Source organism: Macaca fascicularis, chromosome X (genome assembly GCF_037993035.2).
Source record: "Macaca fascicularis isolate 582-1 chromosome X, T2T-MFA8v1.1".
NCBI lineage: Eukaryota > Metazoa > Chordata > Mammalia > Primates > Cercopithecidae > Macaca > Macaca fascicularis.
The window spans coordinates 13,512,788-13,530,358 of NC_088395.1; the positions used below are offsets into that span (position 1 = coordinate 13,512,788).

Below are 17,571 nucleotides of genomic sequence, written 5' to 3' on the forward strand. Positions count from 1 at the left end.
CAGAGAGGGAAGGCTGTACTTAGCAGGTTTCCGGAAGTTGCGGGATGGGCTGTGAAGCGGTCATACCTTGCCGCCTTCAGTCCCTAGTCTCTGGGCCCCCGCCCTCCAGCCGCCTTTGAGTAGTGCCTGGGTCCTCACCCATGCCTCAGAACCGTGAAGAAAGGAAGCTCGCGTGTTTGCTAGAAAACCTAGTTGGGAGTGCGAGGCAGAGAACGTTCAGCACCCTTGTTCCTCCCGAACCCCCGGGACAGAGGCAGGGCTCTGAGGGCAGGGATTCCCCTTCGTCTTGGCCCCACAGCCCAGGCTGGGCACTAAACTCGGGCCGCGGCGGGGCGAGCGAGGCGAGCTTCGGAGGAAGCTGTATGCCTGATGATGGCTCAGGTAGACACACCTGCCCCTTCTCGGGGACAGGCGGAAATGAAGTCTTGTTTGTGTTCGTTAAAACTCCTTTCCCCGCTAGGCCTCTTATGGCTTCCCCGGAGGCCACTGGTCTGTTTTCAGACGTTCACGCCTCTGCCCCGCAGGTAACCTGTAACCATTTTGTCTTCTAGTCCAACATGCTCCCCGTGGCTGATGTGTTGAGTCAAGATGAACTGCGCAAAAAGCTATACCAGACGTTTAAGGATCGGGGTATACTGGACACACTCAAGGTATCGGATTTAGGCGTATCTGTGTCATAACTTTTACAAGTGTAACCTGTAACAGGTAGTTAAAATTCAGTCAAGGTTTAGGTTTTAATAATCGTATGATACATAGATTGTAATGGTCAATTACATTTTTATATTCCCGAATAACTCTTTATCCTGAAACATTACAGTCTCTTGAAAACGTTTGAGAAAATGTTGAGTTTGAGTAGTCTTAAAGGAGCATATTCAAATAATTAATTGAATTTGACAGTAAGATAGGAGGAAATGTTTATATAATGAACACAGTAAGATTAGGCTTGTTTTATAAATATGGCTTATAGGTTCCTAAACTAGTAAGTGGATTTGTAAAACAGTTGGATGAAGGACATTGACACCATATAGAAAATACTAGTGTACTGCTTAATAATAGTTTCGGAAATGAAAAATTTCATCTTTAAACTATATTGAAATGTATGAATATTTAATTTGGGCAGCGAATATCTATTAGTATACTTTATATTTGGATTCACAGCCAGGAGTAGGATTAGCTCAGCGTGTTTTCATTGCAATATGCATTTCAAAAGCATATTTTACATTTAAAATACGTAGATATATCCTGTATATGTATCCTTTTTTAATTTAAATTATATGGTGAGCATTTCCCTGTTTCCTTGAAAGTTTTTTGAAATCTTCATTTTCAGTGGCGACAGGCTTATCTTTGGATATTTTTGTAATGTATATAGCAGTCCCCTGTTGTTGAATATTTTGGTTATATTCTCCAACAGTCCACAGAGGTGTGATGAAGTGGCAGAAATTTTTCCTATACTTAATATCCCAATCGTAAGCTGCTGAAATGGGCTTCTAGGGAAGTGAAGTTACGAGTCTGCAAGCGGATCTGGCTAACCACCCGTTTCATTTGGAAGCTGGGGAAAGAAAGCTTTTTCTAGAACCCACTGGACTGCTTGTCTCACGGGGTAAGACAAAGTGTGCAGGGAAAGGTTCCTAACTTCTGGCCATGGATCTAGAACCATTATGGAAATAGAAGGAAGGTTTCCAATGAATGTGACACATCTGTGTATATCTCTAATGAAACAATCCTGCTGAAATTTCTTTCCCTTGTGTTTGTTTCTTTTTTATTTTTGTTTTTATTTTGCACTAGACACAACTTCGAAACCAGCTAATTCATGAGTTGATGCACCCTGTATTGAGTGGAGAACTGCAACCTCGGTCCATTTCAGTAGAAGGGAGCTCCCTCTTAATAGGCGCCTCTAACTCTTTAGTGGCAGATCACTTACAAAGATGTGGCTATGAATATTCACTTTCTGTTTTCTTTCCAGAAAGTGGTTTGGCAAAAGAAAAGGTAAAGTCTTTCCTTTTCTATTTTTGAATTTTTTATTAACAGGTTCTTCCTCTGCTGACAGTAAAGTGCTGCATGATAGCTAAGTGCTCCTTGACTAGGTCCATTTCTAGTTCCTCTTTGAATTCACGTTGTACCTGCACATAATATATTTGTTATATAAAAAGTGGGTACTAAATTTGAAATTAATTTTTTGGCATCTCATTTAGTCTCATGTAAAATAGTGACATATAGAATCTCTAAATGTTCCAGACCTATAATTGATCTATCCTCTATCTTGTCTAATAAGGTTCTGCCAATCTGCTGAATGCCTACTGTAAGCTTGGCACTGTGATAGGCACGCTGCAGATGTTTTGTGTGTTACAGATGAGGAACCAGACGCTGGAGAGGTGAATCAGTTTGCCCAAGCTCAAGTAACTTTTAAGGGGCAATACAGGGTGGTAAATCTAGATCTCTAACATGAGCTCTTTTTTCCTGCACTAGTTTCTTCAGATGTTTCTTTTCTTTGTAATTAGATAAGTGAGAAATATGTAATTTAAAAAATCTGTAAAGTTCTCAAATATTAAAAAGACTTGTTTTATTTTTTACTACTTTTCTAATTATTTTAACTATATTTCTTCACCATTACTGTTGAACATTAGTACTACTTTATTATTTTAAAGGCAGTTACAGCAGACTTTCCCTGTGGATATGTGCGTGTTTTGTTTTTTTTTTAATAGACTTTATTTTTTCAGAGCAGGTTTGGGTTCACAGCAAAGTTAAGTGGGAAGTACAGAGAATTCCCATATGCCTGCTGCCCCTACACACTCACAGCCTCCCTCACTGTCAACATCTTGCATCAAGGTGGTACATTTGCTACAATCTATAAGCCTACCCTGACATGTCATTATCACCCAAAGACCATAGTTTACGGCGAAGGTTGCAGTGAGCCGAGATCATGCCACTGCACTCCAGCCTGGGTGATAGGGCGAGACTGTGTCAAAAATAAAATAAATTTCACTCTTGTTGTTGTTCATATGTTTTTGCTTTCTTTGTGTTTTCTGTAATTATCCAAAAGTTTCATATTCCAAAGTTTTAATGACACAAGAAATACAGTATTTGAGTGAAAACTTAAGTAATTTGCATTTCTTCATAAGCAACCAAATTTTATTTATTGATATTAGGAATTTATTTATTTATTTATTTATTTGAGATGGAGTCTTGTTCTGTCACCCAGGCTAGAGTGCAATGGTGCAATCTTGGCTCACTAAAACTTCTGCCTCCCGGGTTCAAGCTTCCCAAGTAGCTGGGATTACAGGCACCTGCCACCACACCTGGCTAACTCTTGTATTTTTAGTAGAGATGGCGTTTCACCATGTTGGCCAGGCTGGGCTCAAATCCTGACCCCAGGTGATCTGCCTAACCTCCTAAAGAGGCGGGATTACAAGTGTGAGCCGTCGTGCCTGGCCTGGAATTCATTTTTGATACATCATTCTCTAACTTTCTAATCACTTTATACTTTTGCTTATTGTATAATAGTCAATTACATAATTATATAGCAGGAATTAATCTCGTTCATACAACTTAACGGTTTCTACTAATGTAAAATGCCCATGCAGAATATTTTCTTTAAAGGAAAACCAATTGAAAACAAATATCAGTGTTCTCAGAGCAGACATAGTGAATGGTATATACTGTAGTAGAAATATATTTTAATAGCTACCAAAAATGTCTGTTTAACAATATTTTAAGTATAATTATGGTTTTAAGGACAGTAAAAATTTATTTACATTTTTAAACAATGAATACTTTTTTAAAAATTGTAATTGAATGACCCAGGAACTCAGTCCTGTATTCATTGGATATTTCAGTGTCATCTGTAAGGCATTAAACATTTCTGTTAGACATATCATCTTTGATGTGAAGTACTTAGAAGTTAATTACATGGTAAAGATAGTTTGTCCTTTTGACCTTGATATGTTTATAGTAACTTATTTAACTGTAAGAAAGAGCTTTAAGTTTGCTTTATTAGCATAGTTATAATCTTATTTAATCTGAAGGATGTTTCTCAATTTCATATTCAGAAACATCCTAATTTATCATTTAAACACTGATATAACAATATGTCTAATTAGTAACCTTTTTTTTTTTCTTAAGGTATTTACTATGCAGGATCTATTACAACTCATTAAAATCAACCCTACTTCCAGTCTCTACAAATCACTGGTACGATGGCTCAGTTTCTATAATCTACTTTGGTTTGTTAATTATAACTGAATAGCTGAATAAAAGTAAAATATTTTCTTTTAACAGGTTTCAGGATCTGATAAAGAAAATCAAAAAGGTAGGAGCCATCATCTTTGTAGAGAACAGCAACATTTTTCTATGTACTTTTTCCTCTAAAAGAATTAAGCTAACTTTTAAGGAGAAGAGTAAAATTTAATTTGATTTAAATTACTTGATTTCTGCAGGTCATTTCCCCTATATTTCCATTTTTGTAATAACTTAGATATTCAAATAAGAAAACTGCAGACAGTATCAAAGGCCCTACAGACAGGCTGAAAGATACTGTTTGTAAAAATACCCACTGTTGGGAACATTTCGGCAGGAAAAACAAAAAAAACCTCAAAAAACTAGTAACTTTTAGGCCAAGTGTCTTTGTATACTAGGTATCCCTCTCAAGTATAATTGATAGGGTATTAGATGTATTAATATTTCCTTAAAGAATGAGAGTTGTATTCAGTAATGTGTTACATGTCTTTTGTTCTTAAGTGTTTATACAGGCCAGGCGCGGTTGCTCACGCCTGTAATCCCAGCACTTTGGGAGGCCGAGGCGGGTGGATCACCTGAGGTCGGGAGTTTGAGACCAGCCTGACCAACCTGGAGAAACCCCGTTTCTACTAAAAATACAAAAAAATTAGCCACGTGTGGTGGCACATGGTTGTAATCACAGCTACTCAGGAGGCTGAGACAGGAGAATTGCTTGAACCTCGAAGACAGAGGTTGTGGTGAGCTGAGATCATGCCATTACACTCCAGCCTGGGCAACAAGAGCAAAACTCCGTCTCAGAAAACAAACAAACAAAAATGTTTATATAGACCTAATAAATTGCCTTAATTTTGGCCTTGATAACAACCTTTCATAGAGTCCATAACTACTGTGGGTTTCAGACCGTTAGTTAGACTTGATGATGGGCTTTGTAGCATGAACATAAGCTGGCAACTTGGCTTTGATGCATAGTTATTCTTTAGGTATTTTAAAATAAGCTGTTAGTAATAGTCCTTTTGTTTTGGTACACCCTTGGATTTTGTCTGTTGCCTGCACTGCTATCATCCCCACAAGGACATTCCTTTATTCTTCTGTTCGTTCGCCAATTCATGCAGAACTTAATCATGTGAATACTTATTTTTCTGCCAGCCATTAAGTCTGTGACTTAATTGCCAAGTCTCTTGGTAGTAATGTTAGCAGAGGATAAATAAATTGGAACATAAGATATTCTGGGCTGCCCACAAACTAGACCATCCCTACTGAAGTTCAGTATGGTAAATGATCCTATATTCTGTGCTCTAGGAACTGTCCAGTGTAACTCTGTGATTATGGAAATGTCTATATCTATGCTGTTTCATGTGGTAGCTGCTAGCCTCATGTGGCTATTGAGCCTTGAAATGTGGCTAGTGTGACTGAATAACTGAATTTTAAATTTATGTTTAATTAGCTACACATGCATAGTGACTACCATATTAGCATAACTCTGAGGTATATAGCTAGTATCTTTTACTTAACTATTATTTCATGGCTTGAAGGGATATTAAGAAATAATCTATGGGCCAGGCACGGTGGCTCATGCCTGTAATCCCAGCACTTTGGGAGGGCAAATCTGGCTGATCACTTGAGGTCAGGGGTTTGAGACCAGCCTGGCCAACATGGTGAAACATGTTGAAACACCATCTCTACTAAAATACAAAAATTTTGTATTAGAAATACAAAAATTAGCCAGGCGTGGTGTCGAGTGCCTGTAATCCCAGCTACTTGGGAGGCTGAGGCAGACGAATCGCTTGAACCGGAGAGGTAAAGGTTGCAGTGAGCCAAGATAGCGCCACCACACTCCAGTCTGGGTGACAGAGCTGGACTACATCTCAAAAGAAAAAAAAAAATCTATGTAGATACATTATCCTTAAAAACAGTTTTTCCATGGCTGGGCGCAGTGGCTCACGCCTGTAATCCCAGCACTTTGGGAGGCTGAGGTGGGCAGATCACAAGGTCAGGAGAGCAAGGCCATCCTGGCCAACATGGTGAAACCCTGTCTCTACTGAAATACAAAAGTTAGCCAGGCATGGTGGCGTTCACCTGTAGTCCCAGCTATTTGGGAGGCTGAGGCAGGAGAATCGCTTGAACCCTGGGGAGGCGGAGGTTGCAATGAGCTGAGATCATTGCTGTTTAGATCATTGCACCCAACAAGGCTGTTTATAAAGTGAATAAACTTTATAAAGTGAATAAACAGCCTTGTTGGGTGCAAGTGTGCTGAGTCCAAAAAGAGAGTCAGTGAAGGGAGATAGGAGAGGGGCAGCTTTATAGGGCTTGGGTCGGCAGTGGAAAGTTACAATTAAAGGTGGTTATCTATTGTTAGCAGGGGAGGGGGTCCCAAGGTGCATGGTGGAGAGATCATGGGACTCATTGTCCAGAAGAAGAATGTCACAAGGTCGATTGATCAGTTGGAGCAGGGCAGGAACAAGTAATAATGGTGGAATGTCGTAAGGTTGGTCAATCAGTTAAGGAAGGAGCTGTTTCACTTCTGTGTTTTTTCGGCTGGCTCCTGCAGGCCATCTGGACGTATATGTGCAGGTCATGGGGGTTACAATGGCTGAGCTTTGACTCAGAGGCCTGACAATATCCAGAAAATGATGTGCACAAAATTTGGAAGAGGGAAGAAAATTTGGATATTGGCCCTTTGCTTTTTGGAAGTTAAAATTCTTATCTGCAATTGGCAAAAGAATAGACATACACATCAATGGGGACAGAATTAGAAAGTCCAGAAATACATCCACACAAATATAGTCAATTGATTTTTTTTAACAAAGATGCAAAGGCAGTTCAATAGAGGAAAGATAGTCTTTTCAACAAGTGGTGCTGTAACAATTGGATATTCATATTCACAAAAGTGAACCTAGACACAGATCTTTTTTTTTTTTTTTTTTTTTTTTTTTTTTTTGAGACGGAGTCTCGCTCTGTCGCCCAGGCTGGAGTGCAGTGGCCAGATCTCAGCTCACTGCAAGCTCCGCCTCCCGGGTTCCCGCCATTCTCCTGCCTCAGCCTCCCGAGTAGCTGGGACCACAGGCGCCGCCACCTCGCCCGGCTAATTTTTTGTGTTTTTAGTAGAGACGGGGTTTCGCCGTGTTAGCCAGGATGGTCTCGATCTCCTGACCTTGTGATCCGCCCGTCTCGGCCTCCCAAAGTGCTGGGATTACAGGCTTGAGCCACCGCGCCCGGCCTCAGATCTTATACTTTACACAAAAACTAACTCAAAATGAACCATAGACCTAAATGTAAAATGCAAAACTATAAAACTTCCAGATGAGAACAGTAGAAAGTCTGTGTGATCTTGGGTTTCGTGATGAGATGTAACACCAAGAGCAAGATATATGAAAGAAAAAAGTAGATCAGTTAGACTTTATTAAAATTAAAAACATCTCTGTGAAAGATACTGTTCTTTTTGTTTTGTTTTTGAGATTGAGTTTCACTCTGCCGCCCAGGCTGGAGGGCAGTGGTGCGACCTCAGCTCACTGCAGCCTCCGCCTCCTGGGTTCGAGTGATTCTCCTGTCTCAGCCTCCTGAGTAGCTGGGACTACAGGTGCCTGCCATCACGTCAGGCTAATTTTTTTGTGTTTTTAATAGAGATGGGGTTCATCATGTTGACCAGGCTGGTCTTGATCCCTTGACCTCAGGTGATCCGCCCACCTCAGCCTCCCAGAGTGCTGGGATTACAAGTGTGAGTCACTGCACCCTGCCGAAAGACACTGTTAAGAGAATGAAAAGACCCAATGTCAAAACCCATAGAGCGTTACATCATCAAGAGTGAACCTTAATGTTTGCAAATTTACCTCAGGTGATCCCAGGATGGAATGCAGACAGTGACAAAACAATCTGATCCCCTCCCTGAAGGGGGTGGGGGTGGGGGTGGGGGAAAAGGTGCTGAGCTAACTAATGTTTTTAGTTCCAGGAAACTAAACATTTCTTAAGTAATTTATGCGTGTGGTTTAAGACAAAGTCTCAAACTATTCAGAAGGATATAAAGTGAAAGCAAAGTAGAAGTTTCTGCCCATGTTCTCTAATCTCATGCTCCACTGATAATTAGAATTAACAGTTTCACTCCACTGATAACTAGATTTAAGTTTCTTGTTTATCCTTCTAAAACTGAGGTTAAAATTATGTATTTGTAATTAAAACACAATCAAGATTATATCATAGATACTGTATGCAATTTGCTTTTTTTAATCCACCAGTATATCTTTCTATAGCAGTATAGACTAATTATTTTTAAAGAATGTATTTAACCCCCTATTGATTGAGATTTGGTTGTTTTATTGTTTGCTTTTTGCCATTACAGGTAACCAATGTGCAGACCATTGTGCAGTGTGCACCCTTTGTGCCCTTATAAAAGTATAGCTGTGTAAATTCATAGAAGTGGAATGACTAAAGGGCACATGCATTTCAAATATATATAAGCACTGGCAAATTTCTCTCCCAAGTGAATGAGCATAGCTATATATCCACTCCCTTGCCAACACTTAGCATTATACAAGTTTTTTTTTTTTTTTTTTTTTTTTTTTGAGACGGAGTCTTGCTCTGTCGCCCGGGCTGGAGTGCAGTGGCCAGATCTCAGCTCACTGCAAGCTCCGCCTCCCGGGTTCACGCCATTCTCCTGCCTCAGCCTCCCGTGTAGCTGGAACTACAGGCGCCCGCCACCACGCCCAGCTAGTTTTTTGTATTTTTTAGTAGAGACGGGGTTTCACCGTGTTAGCCAGGATGGTCTCGATCTCCTGACCTCGTGATCCGCCCATCTCGGCCTCCCAAAGTGCTGGGATTACAGGCTTGAGCCACCGCGCCCGGCCTGCATTATACAAGTTTTAATCTTAGCAGTGTTATAGGGAAAATAGTGGTTTCTCCGTTGTATTAATTTGCATTTATGATTTTGTTCATGTTTATTCAGCATCTAAAAATTTTGTTCATCTTTGTTTATTTTTTTCTACGCACTGTCCACGTTTTTTCCCATTTTTCTGTTTTTTTTTTTTTTTAACTGATTTGTAAGAGTTCTTCGATGTTATGAAAATGTCATCACTTTAGTCTTGGTTATGCCTCCATATTATTGCAACTATTTTTCCCAGTATGTTATATTTTTATTTTATGCCATATGTAAGCTTTCACTTTTTATGCAGTTAGATTGATAAATATTTCTCCTTATTCCTTCCAGGTTTTGCATCAGGCTTGGGAAGGCTTTTCCTCAAATTTATTGAAAGATATGACTGGGCACAGTGGCTCATGCTTGTGATCCCAGCACTTTGGGAGGCCCAGGCAGGAGGATTGCTTGAGGGCATGAGTTTGAGACTAGCCTGGGCAACATAGTGAGACTGTTTATACGAAAAGTAAAATTAACTGGGTATGGGGGGGTGTGGTGTGTGCCTCTAGTCCCAGCTACTTGGGAGGCTGAAGTAGGAGGATTGCTTGAGCCCAGGAGGTTGAGGCTGCAGTGAGCCATGATTACACCACTGCACTCCAACCTGCGTGACAGAGCAAGACTCTTGTCTCTAAAAAAAGGAAAGATATATAATGTAAAAAATAGTAATGTCATAAAACTAAGATTGTATAAACAGTGACTGAGCAGTGGTTGAAAGTTGTGAAACAAAACTTATGCATTATGTTTTTTAGGTTTTCTTATGCATTTTTTAAAAGAATTGGCAGAATATCATCAAGCTAAAGAAAGTTGCAATATGGAAACTCAGACAAGTTCGACACTTAGCAGAGATTCTCTGGGTAATTACAGCCTTTCTTAATTTCAGTTCTGCTGTTTTCATTTTGAATGAAGGAAATTATCTGATTTATGATATTGTGTGATTGCTGCTTGAACGGGAGGGATGCAACCTGCAGGCAACAAGGGAATTCATTTCTTCTGGAATCATCATGGGGGATCAGGAAGTGCTCTCCAGGGTCATTCCCTAGCCTCATAAATGTCAGGGCTACATTGGCCAAATCATGCAGGCATTCAAAGGCCCATATTCTTCCTTGTTGAGTTTGACTTCTCTTAACTGGGAGGTTCTTCCTTGTGTCTTGTCTAACTTTACAGCCACCCAGTTAGAAGATTAAACTACTTGCTTTGCAAAGAACTAAAGAAGTCACTGGCTCATCACTTCATTTTATAGTTGAGGAAACCGAGGTCCTCAGAGGAAGAGCAACTTGGAAACACTCAGGCTGCATCAGAACTAATAGTGGAGTCCAAGTTCTCCTGTCCATGATCTAGAGCTTTTTGTACTATCCAGCTGGTCTACAATACCATCCTGTCCATCAGTTTTGTGCTCAGTAGAGATGGGAAACAGCTGTTTAAAATGATATGCTTAATGGATTTCTTGGCCCTTCCTTACTCTTAAATAGTAACAGTAGCTTATAAGAAGATAAGTTCATAGTTCATAAAATGTATTAGATGACTATGCCTTTCATCAAGTGTAGGTTTAATTCAATTAGAAACATACTACTTGCTAATTATCAAGCAGTGTTGTTCAGTGGTGTGAACCACATATGTAATTTTAAATTTTCTGGCAGCCACATTGAAAAAAGTAAAAAGAAACAGGTGAAATTTGTTTTAATAATATTAACCCAATACATCCAAAATATTATTTCAACATGTATTCAATATAAAAAATACTAATGAGATATTTCGCATTTAGTTTTTGCACTAAGCCTTTGAAATCTCATGTGTTTTTTACATTTAAAGCACATCTCAGTTCAATTTGGTCACATTTGAAGTGTCAATGGCCCCGCGTGGCTGGAGAGTCCTGTATTGGACAGCATTTGGAAAATATAGAAAAGTAGATGGAAAAACATGTCTAAAGTCATCCCTACCAGAGAGAAACACTATCAGTGTTTTAATCTACTTCTGCCAACCTTTTTCGATCTGTGCATACTTTTTTGGTGGGCGTTATACATGGTTGAGATTGTACTGTGGGTTGAGATTTGCACTTTGCTGTGTGGTTGATTCTGATCCATAGTTTGTTTGAGGGCCGTGGACTAAGGGAAGAAAGAGTCAGCAGACCTCACTTTAATCCTGGTTATGCTGTTATGTAGTCACTTACTAAGCTGTATCGGCATTTGTTCTTTATCTGTAAAGGGGAGGCGTTGATGTACATGATCTTTGATTCTTTTTGAAGTTATTGTTTTGAATGTGTAAGTCAGCTTTAACTGAAGTCCAATAAAGAGCTCTCTGTCTTAGCACTTAGAGAGTAGGAAAAGACTCCAGTGTTTTCTGACTTAAACTGTACTCTTGGCTTTCTTTGTCCTCTAACATTTTATGATGAACATTTTCAAACATACAGAAAAGTTGATACAATTTTAGTGAACACTTGTATATCCACCACCTAGATTCCACTATTATGCTTGTATTATACGCGCTTCATCATTTTTATCTGTCCATCCATTCATCGACTTTCCTTTTTTTGTATTTCAAAGTAAGTTGCAGACATCCCTACACTTTCACCTAAGTATGCTCTTTTGAACCAGAGGTCTGGCATCTTACACACCTGACCATGTTTCTATGTCCTAATTTGATGTGTTATTTTTTAATAGCTGAGAAGCTTCAGCTTATTGATGATCAGTTTGCAGATGCTTACCCTCAGCGTATCAAGTTCGAATCTTTAGAAATAAAGCTAAATGAATATAAGAGAGAAATAGAAGAGCAACTTCGGGCAGAAATGTGTCAAAAGGTAAGCTTTATCTTGTTACCGTTAATAAGAGTGATGTTTTTGCTTGTCTTCTGAAGTCTTAACCTTAGGTATATGGGAAAATATCTAGAACTTTTAATAGTGAATGGGATACTATACTGTTGTGCACATATTTTTTTATTTCTGATGACATTTGTTTATGCCTGTTGAGTGAATCCCACAAATACAGTGAATGAAATAAAACTAAAGATGAAATAAACATATTTGGGCAGAGCATTATGTTAAACCTAGATGTAAAGAGAGAACTTGTTCCTTTTTTTAATAGTATAATAGTATTTTTAATTTTTTGTGATCAATTTGCAGTTGAAGTTTTTTAAAGATACTGAGATAGCAAAAATTAAAATGGAAGCGAAAAAAAAGTATGAGAAGGAATTAGCCATGTTCCAGAACGATTTTGAGAAAGCCTGTCAAGCAAAATCTGAAGCCCTCGTTCTTCGGGAAAAGAGTACCCTTGAAAGAATTCAAAAGCACCAAGAGGTGGTATTTACAAATATTTTATGTGTGGCTATTTCCTGCAGCTATTAGTAGGTTGGCTCAAGATCCAGGAACAGGATGGTACAATTGATGGAACAAGGCCCCAGAAGAGCAATAGGGACTGGGGCCAAGAGTGCAAACAGAAGGATGGGTCTTGAAAAGGATACACAAATTTGCTTCCTCTGAGACTGGTGGAAAGGGAAGAACTGTGGAGGTGAACAATCAAGTTGGGATTATGAGAAACATACCCTAAATAAGCTCCATCTCCTCAGGCAGATTAGAGGGTTAGATCTTGGGTTTTAGGAGCAGATTGGAGGTGCAGAGTAGCTCCTGTGGATAAGGGAAGAACAGCCCTTTAAAGCAGAGAGGACTCATCACCTGTATTGAGGGCTCAGCTGTGGTTGGGGGAGCCTGGAATTGAGAGAGATTAACCCATGTGCTTGTAGGTGAGTTTTCTGTTCTAGTTCTGGGGAGGATTTGTAAGTATCTCTTTCTGCCCCTTTCAGTGAGGGTGGAAAAATGGAGATGCTTTGGAAGTGGAGCTTTTCAGAGCCTAATTTATTTGACTAGAGAAAGGCAGCCTATTTAATTGAAGATTCTGGGGCTCTCTTGGGTAGTGAAGGGAAGCAGAGGAGAGGGCAGGTGGCTTCTGGGGGAAAGGGAGGATTGAGTGGCAGTGTCAGTGATCAAGGACTCGATCTAGAGAGACTGGTAGTTGGAAGAATAAGGATGGTCCAAGAATATAGAATTGCAGGATGAGGTTTCAGGTGGAGACTAGAAACCAAATGCAGTATGCTGCCATTGGAGAGAGCCATGGAAATGAGCAAGGATGAAGGTCCCCGGGGTAAAGGAGTCACCAGGGCCACAAGGGTCATCCATGTGACCATTTGATCTTGTCACCCCAGAAAGTAACTGGACAGGAGACGGAGAGGGTGAAGAGTGGGAGGGAGTCCATGTTGGCAAGCGGGATTGGATCTACTCCTTTAAGATCATATTCCTTTCCCAAGGGCGTGTCTTAGACCAAACTAGATTTACCGCACTATTTCCAACATACATCCAGAACTACTGCTGTCAGATGTTGAAAGTAGGAATGCTTCCCCCTAGTGTCCACTCTTGCTTGGGGCTTCTCAATAAGACCTGGTTGTATAATGCTAAGGGCACCCCCTCTAAAATTTTGTATAGCATTTCTGGGAATTGGGCTTGCTTCAGCTATAAAAATGAATGTTGGAAGCACATATCTTTGAGATGATTAGATTGTGTTTAGACTAATAACTCCATCTTCAAGATAGGTGACTGACTAGATCCCTGTTTGTTTAACTCTGATTATCTGAAAGCTTTGAAGAAGATTGTCATCCTCATTAAAAGCACCATATCTTTATTCCCTCACCTGGACTGTCCATCCCCTTCTTTCCCTGACAAAACCATACTGTCTTTCAAGACCCAGCTTGGATGTCACCTGGGTAATGCCTTCCCTGACTCCCACTGAGCGACTCATTTAGGCCTTGTTCCTGCATCACTCTCTATGTACTTCAGTTACAAAATCATCACATCTTAGTGTGATTGTTTCTCACTCCTTGACTAAATTGTGAGGTCTTTAGAGATGAGGACTGTATCTGTCTACCTTTTTATATCCAGTTTCCAGTATGCTGCTTGACATGTCGTGGGTAGTTAGTAAATTCTTTCTCTGTGAACACACAAATGGAAGGATGGCCCGTTCTTTTAGGAGTTCATATGAGCTTGCTAACTCTGAGTCAGAATGACCCATGAACTGAAACATTCAGACAGCACCACCACTAAAAACTATGGGGGTTCGATTCTTTTGGAGTTTTGTTGCTGAATGTACATTTTGTTTAATTTTTCTTCCTGGGGAACATGCCAAAATTTAGGTAAGGGCTCCAGGTTTGGTGGCTCATGCTTGTAGTCCCAGCACTTTGGGAGGCCAAGGCAAAGCATATCACTTGAGCCCAGAAGTTCAAGACCAGCCTGGGCAGCATGGCAAAACCCCATCTCTACAAAAATACAAAACATCAGCCCGACTTGGTGGTATGTGCCTGTAGTGCCTGCAGCTACTCAGTAGGCTGAGGTGGGAGGAACCCTTGAGCTTGGGAGGCAGAGGTTGCAGTGAGCCAGGATCACCCCACTGCACTCCAGCCTGTGCAACAGAGACCCTGTCTCAAAAAAAAAATTTTTTTTTTTTAGATAATGGACTGAGAGATGTTAAAGAACTAAATAGCATAAATTACACATGGCATGTTAGGACTATAGGGTAATGGTAGTTTAACAGTCATTGGGGGAGTAAATTTTTATGCAGCTAGAATAAGCAAAAAGCATACCTTGAGTTGGAATCTCTTGAAGGTGAAATTGTTATCCTAAATGTCTGTACTTTGCTTTTTGGAATTTAGGAAGCAGTATATTCATTCAAATCTGTTTTGCTTTCATTAGCTTGCTTGCTAAAAATTAATGCTTTTCTATACAGATTGAAACAAAAGAAATTTATGCTCAAAGGCAGCTTTTACTAAAAGATATGGATTTGCTAAGAGGAAGAGAAGCAGAGCTGAAGCAAAGAGTTGAAGCTTTTGAATTGTAAGTAATGCATGTTCATTTTGGATATTCAGAGTGATGAGATTAAAAAGAATTATTAAATATATGTCTAAATATTCTAATGTTCATTGCCAAGTAGAGTTCTTGTTTGTGAAGGGGATATCACCTACCATTAGAAGGTACAAATTAAGAGGAACAAACACTAGGGTTTTGCTTTTGAAATATTAAACATTAAGATGAAAAGACCAATGAGATGCTATCATCAGGCTACAGTAAGACCAGATAGATAATTTGGAGAAGCTGTTAATACTGGAACAGATCGTATGTTTTGCAGTTACATTCAGTCCCTCAGATCTGATAGTTCCATGTGTGTATGTATAGTAACTGAATTCCATATATCCAGGCCTACAGCTTTTACCAGCTGTGTGCTCAGAAAAGGAAGTATGGTGGTCCGACTTGACTTGAATTTGGTGAAACTATTTCTTTGTGTTATTCACTTTTTCTGAGTGCTCACAAATGTTTCATCCCTCAGATCTTACCTGGGATTGGCAGCAAGCTCACCTGTCCATAGTTTGTGCAGTAAGCCTTCTTTTCCTTTGGGAATCTGCTATTGACACCCATAGATACTCCAGGAATCTTTTTTTTTTTTTTTTTTTTTTTTTTTTTTTTTTTGAGACGGAGTCTCACGCTGTTGCCCAGGCTGGAGTGCAGTGGCGCGATCTCGGCTCACTGCAAGCTCCACCTCCTGGGTTCACGCCATTCTCCTGCCTCAGCCTCCTGAGTAGCTAGGACTACAGGCGCCCGCCACCGCGCCCGGCTAATTTTTTGTATTTTTAGTAGAGACGGGGTTTCACTGTGGTCTCGATCTCCTGACCTTGTGATCTGCCCGCCTCGGCCTCCCAAAGTGCTGGGATTACAGGCTTGAGCCACCGCTCCCGGCCACTCCAGGAATCTTAGTTCGTTAAATAATTTGTCTCCATCTTCATTAATGTTTTTTTCTCACTTCTATAGGCTTCATTTGTTTAATTTCAACTCTCTGTCTACCTTACTCTCTTTTTGGCAATAATGAAAAGGCAGATTGATCAAGAGAGAGAAATAAGCACAAAATTGGGGCAGAGAAAGTTCATCATACCTTTACCTCCATTTTCTCTACTCTTGTTCCCTCCTTCTTAGCGTATAAACTAAATAAATGCAGTTTACCTCTCCACGACTTTCCAGGTTACCAGCAGAGGGAGCTAATACCTAGAGCCTTTACCTGTTCTTGGACTAGTCAGCATTTTGTAGCACTTCTCAGGATGACTGGATCTCACTACCTGCGAACCTACCTCCCTGGCTGGCTAAGGAGTTGGTACTATGGTTGATTTAAAGTCTCACTATGAAGACCATTCTATTCTTCAGTATTTGGAAGCCCTGATTGATCCATCTATCTTTTGCCCTCTCTTTTGGTACTTTTTTCAGTATTCAATCAATAGGTTTTTTTGTTTGTTTTGTTTTGTTTTTAAGACACAGAGTCTGTCTGTATTGCCCAGGCTGGTCTCAAACACTTGGGATCAAGTGATCCTCCTGCCTCAGCCTTCTGAAAAACTGGGATTATAGGTGCGGGCCACCACACTTGGCTAAAGCTGATTGGTCATTAAATGACAAAAACAAATATTCTATCTTGAATATATATGGACTAATTAATTAAATCCCACAGTTAGAAACAGTATTATAGAAGATTCAAGCACGTAAGTACACTTACTTGTTACTTTGTAACTAATAATATTCTTTCATCCCAGGATTGATTTTGGCTGTTTATCACCTATAACCATTGTTTAAGTGTTTATCTTCTGTGAGAAACCACTTCCCTCTTGAGACTCTCCCACTCCCCTCAGCCCAAAGCCATAGTCAGTTCTGCTAGTTTCAATACGCTGTAACTAGGTCAGTTCATAAAATACACTGAGGACTTCTGGCTCTTTCTTTCTACTTCCCAATAGTGATATCATGTAGCAGTTTTAGTCTGTTGAACTAGACACATGTGATATTTTTCCTAAATTTGTTAGCTTCGCTATGGTAGTTTATTTACTTTTTATATTTTTGCTAATTTCAGGAACCAGAAGCTCCAGGAAGAAAAACATAAAAGCATAACTGAGGCACTTAGGAGACGGGAGCAGAATATAAAGAATTTTGAGGAGACCTATGACCGAAAGCTCAAGAATGAACTTCTAAAGTAATTGTTAAGCATTTTTAAATAACTGATATGTTTAAATTAAGTTGGTAGAAACAAAAACTGACGAAGTAGTCTGTAACTTAGGCAAACTTTAGTGTTTGGAAAAAAAATACATAGTTTTATCAATACAGTCAATCCTTTCCTGCATTTAAGTTAGGATAGTTTTTAAAATATAAGAGCCAGGTGTGGTGGCTCACGCCTGTAATCCCAGCACTCTGGGAGGCTGAGGTGGGCGGATCACCTGAGGTCAGGAGTTCAAGACCAGCCTGGCCAACATGGTGAAACCCCCATCTCTACTAAAAACACAAAAATTAGCCGGGTGTGGTGGTGAGTGCTTGTAATCCCAGCTACTGGGGATTCACTTGAACCCAGGAGGCAGAGGTTGCAGTGAGCTGAAAT

At 39.9% G+C, this 17,571-nt stretch overlaps 1 protein-coding gene across 14 annotated transcripts in view; it reads left to right on the forward strand.

Annotated features, from left to right (window-relative positions):
- The first annotated feature begins 1 nt into the window (after position 1).
- Positions 2–17,571, forward strand: part of OFD1 (OFD1 centriole and centriolar satellite protein) — a 46,202-nt gene continuing 28,632 nt past the window's right edge. For 8 of the 14 annotated variants that reach the window (XR_012430383.1, XR_010584431.2, XR_012430384.1 and 5 more), the window contains exons 1-10: positions 2–381; positions 552–650; positions 1,786–1,986; positions 4,120–4,188; positions 4,276–4,306; positions 9,886–9,990; positions 11,794–11,930; positions 12,252–12,428; positions 14,899–15,005; positions 17,053–17,172. Coding sequence is in view for 5 of the 14 variants with exons in the window: in XM_065538583.1 (XP_065394655.1) it covers positions 370–381; positions 552–650; positions 1,786–1,986; positions 4,120–4,188; positions 4,276–4,306; positions 9,886–9,990; positions 11,794–11,930; positions 12,252–12,428; positions 14,899–15,005; positions 17,053–17,172 (1,058 nt within the window). In the remaining 9 variants the exon portion in view is untranslated. Of the gene's footprint in view, positions 382–551; positions 651–1,411; positions 1,601–1,785; positions 1,987–4,119; positions 4,189–4,275; positions 4,307–9,885; positions 9,991–11,793; positions 11,931–12,251; positions 12,429–14,898; positions 15,006–17,052; positions 17,173–17,571 lie in introns of all 14 variants that reach the window. The other 6 variants (XR_012430385.1, XR_012430388.1, XM_005592994.4 and 3 more) reach the window with 3 other exon arrangements.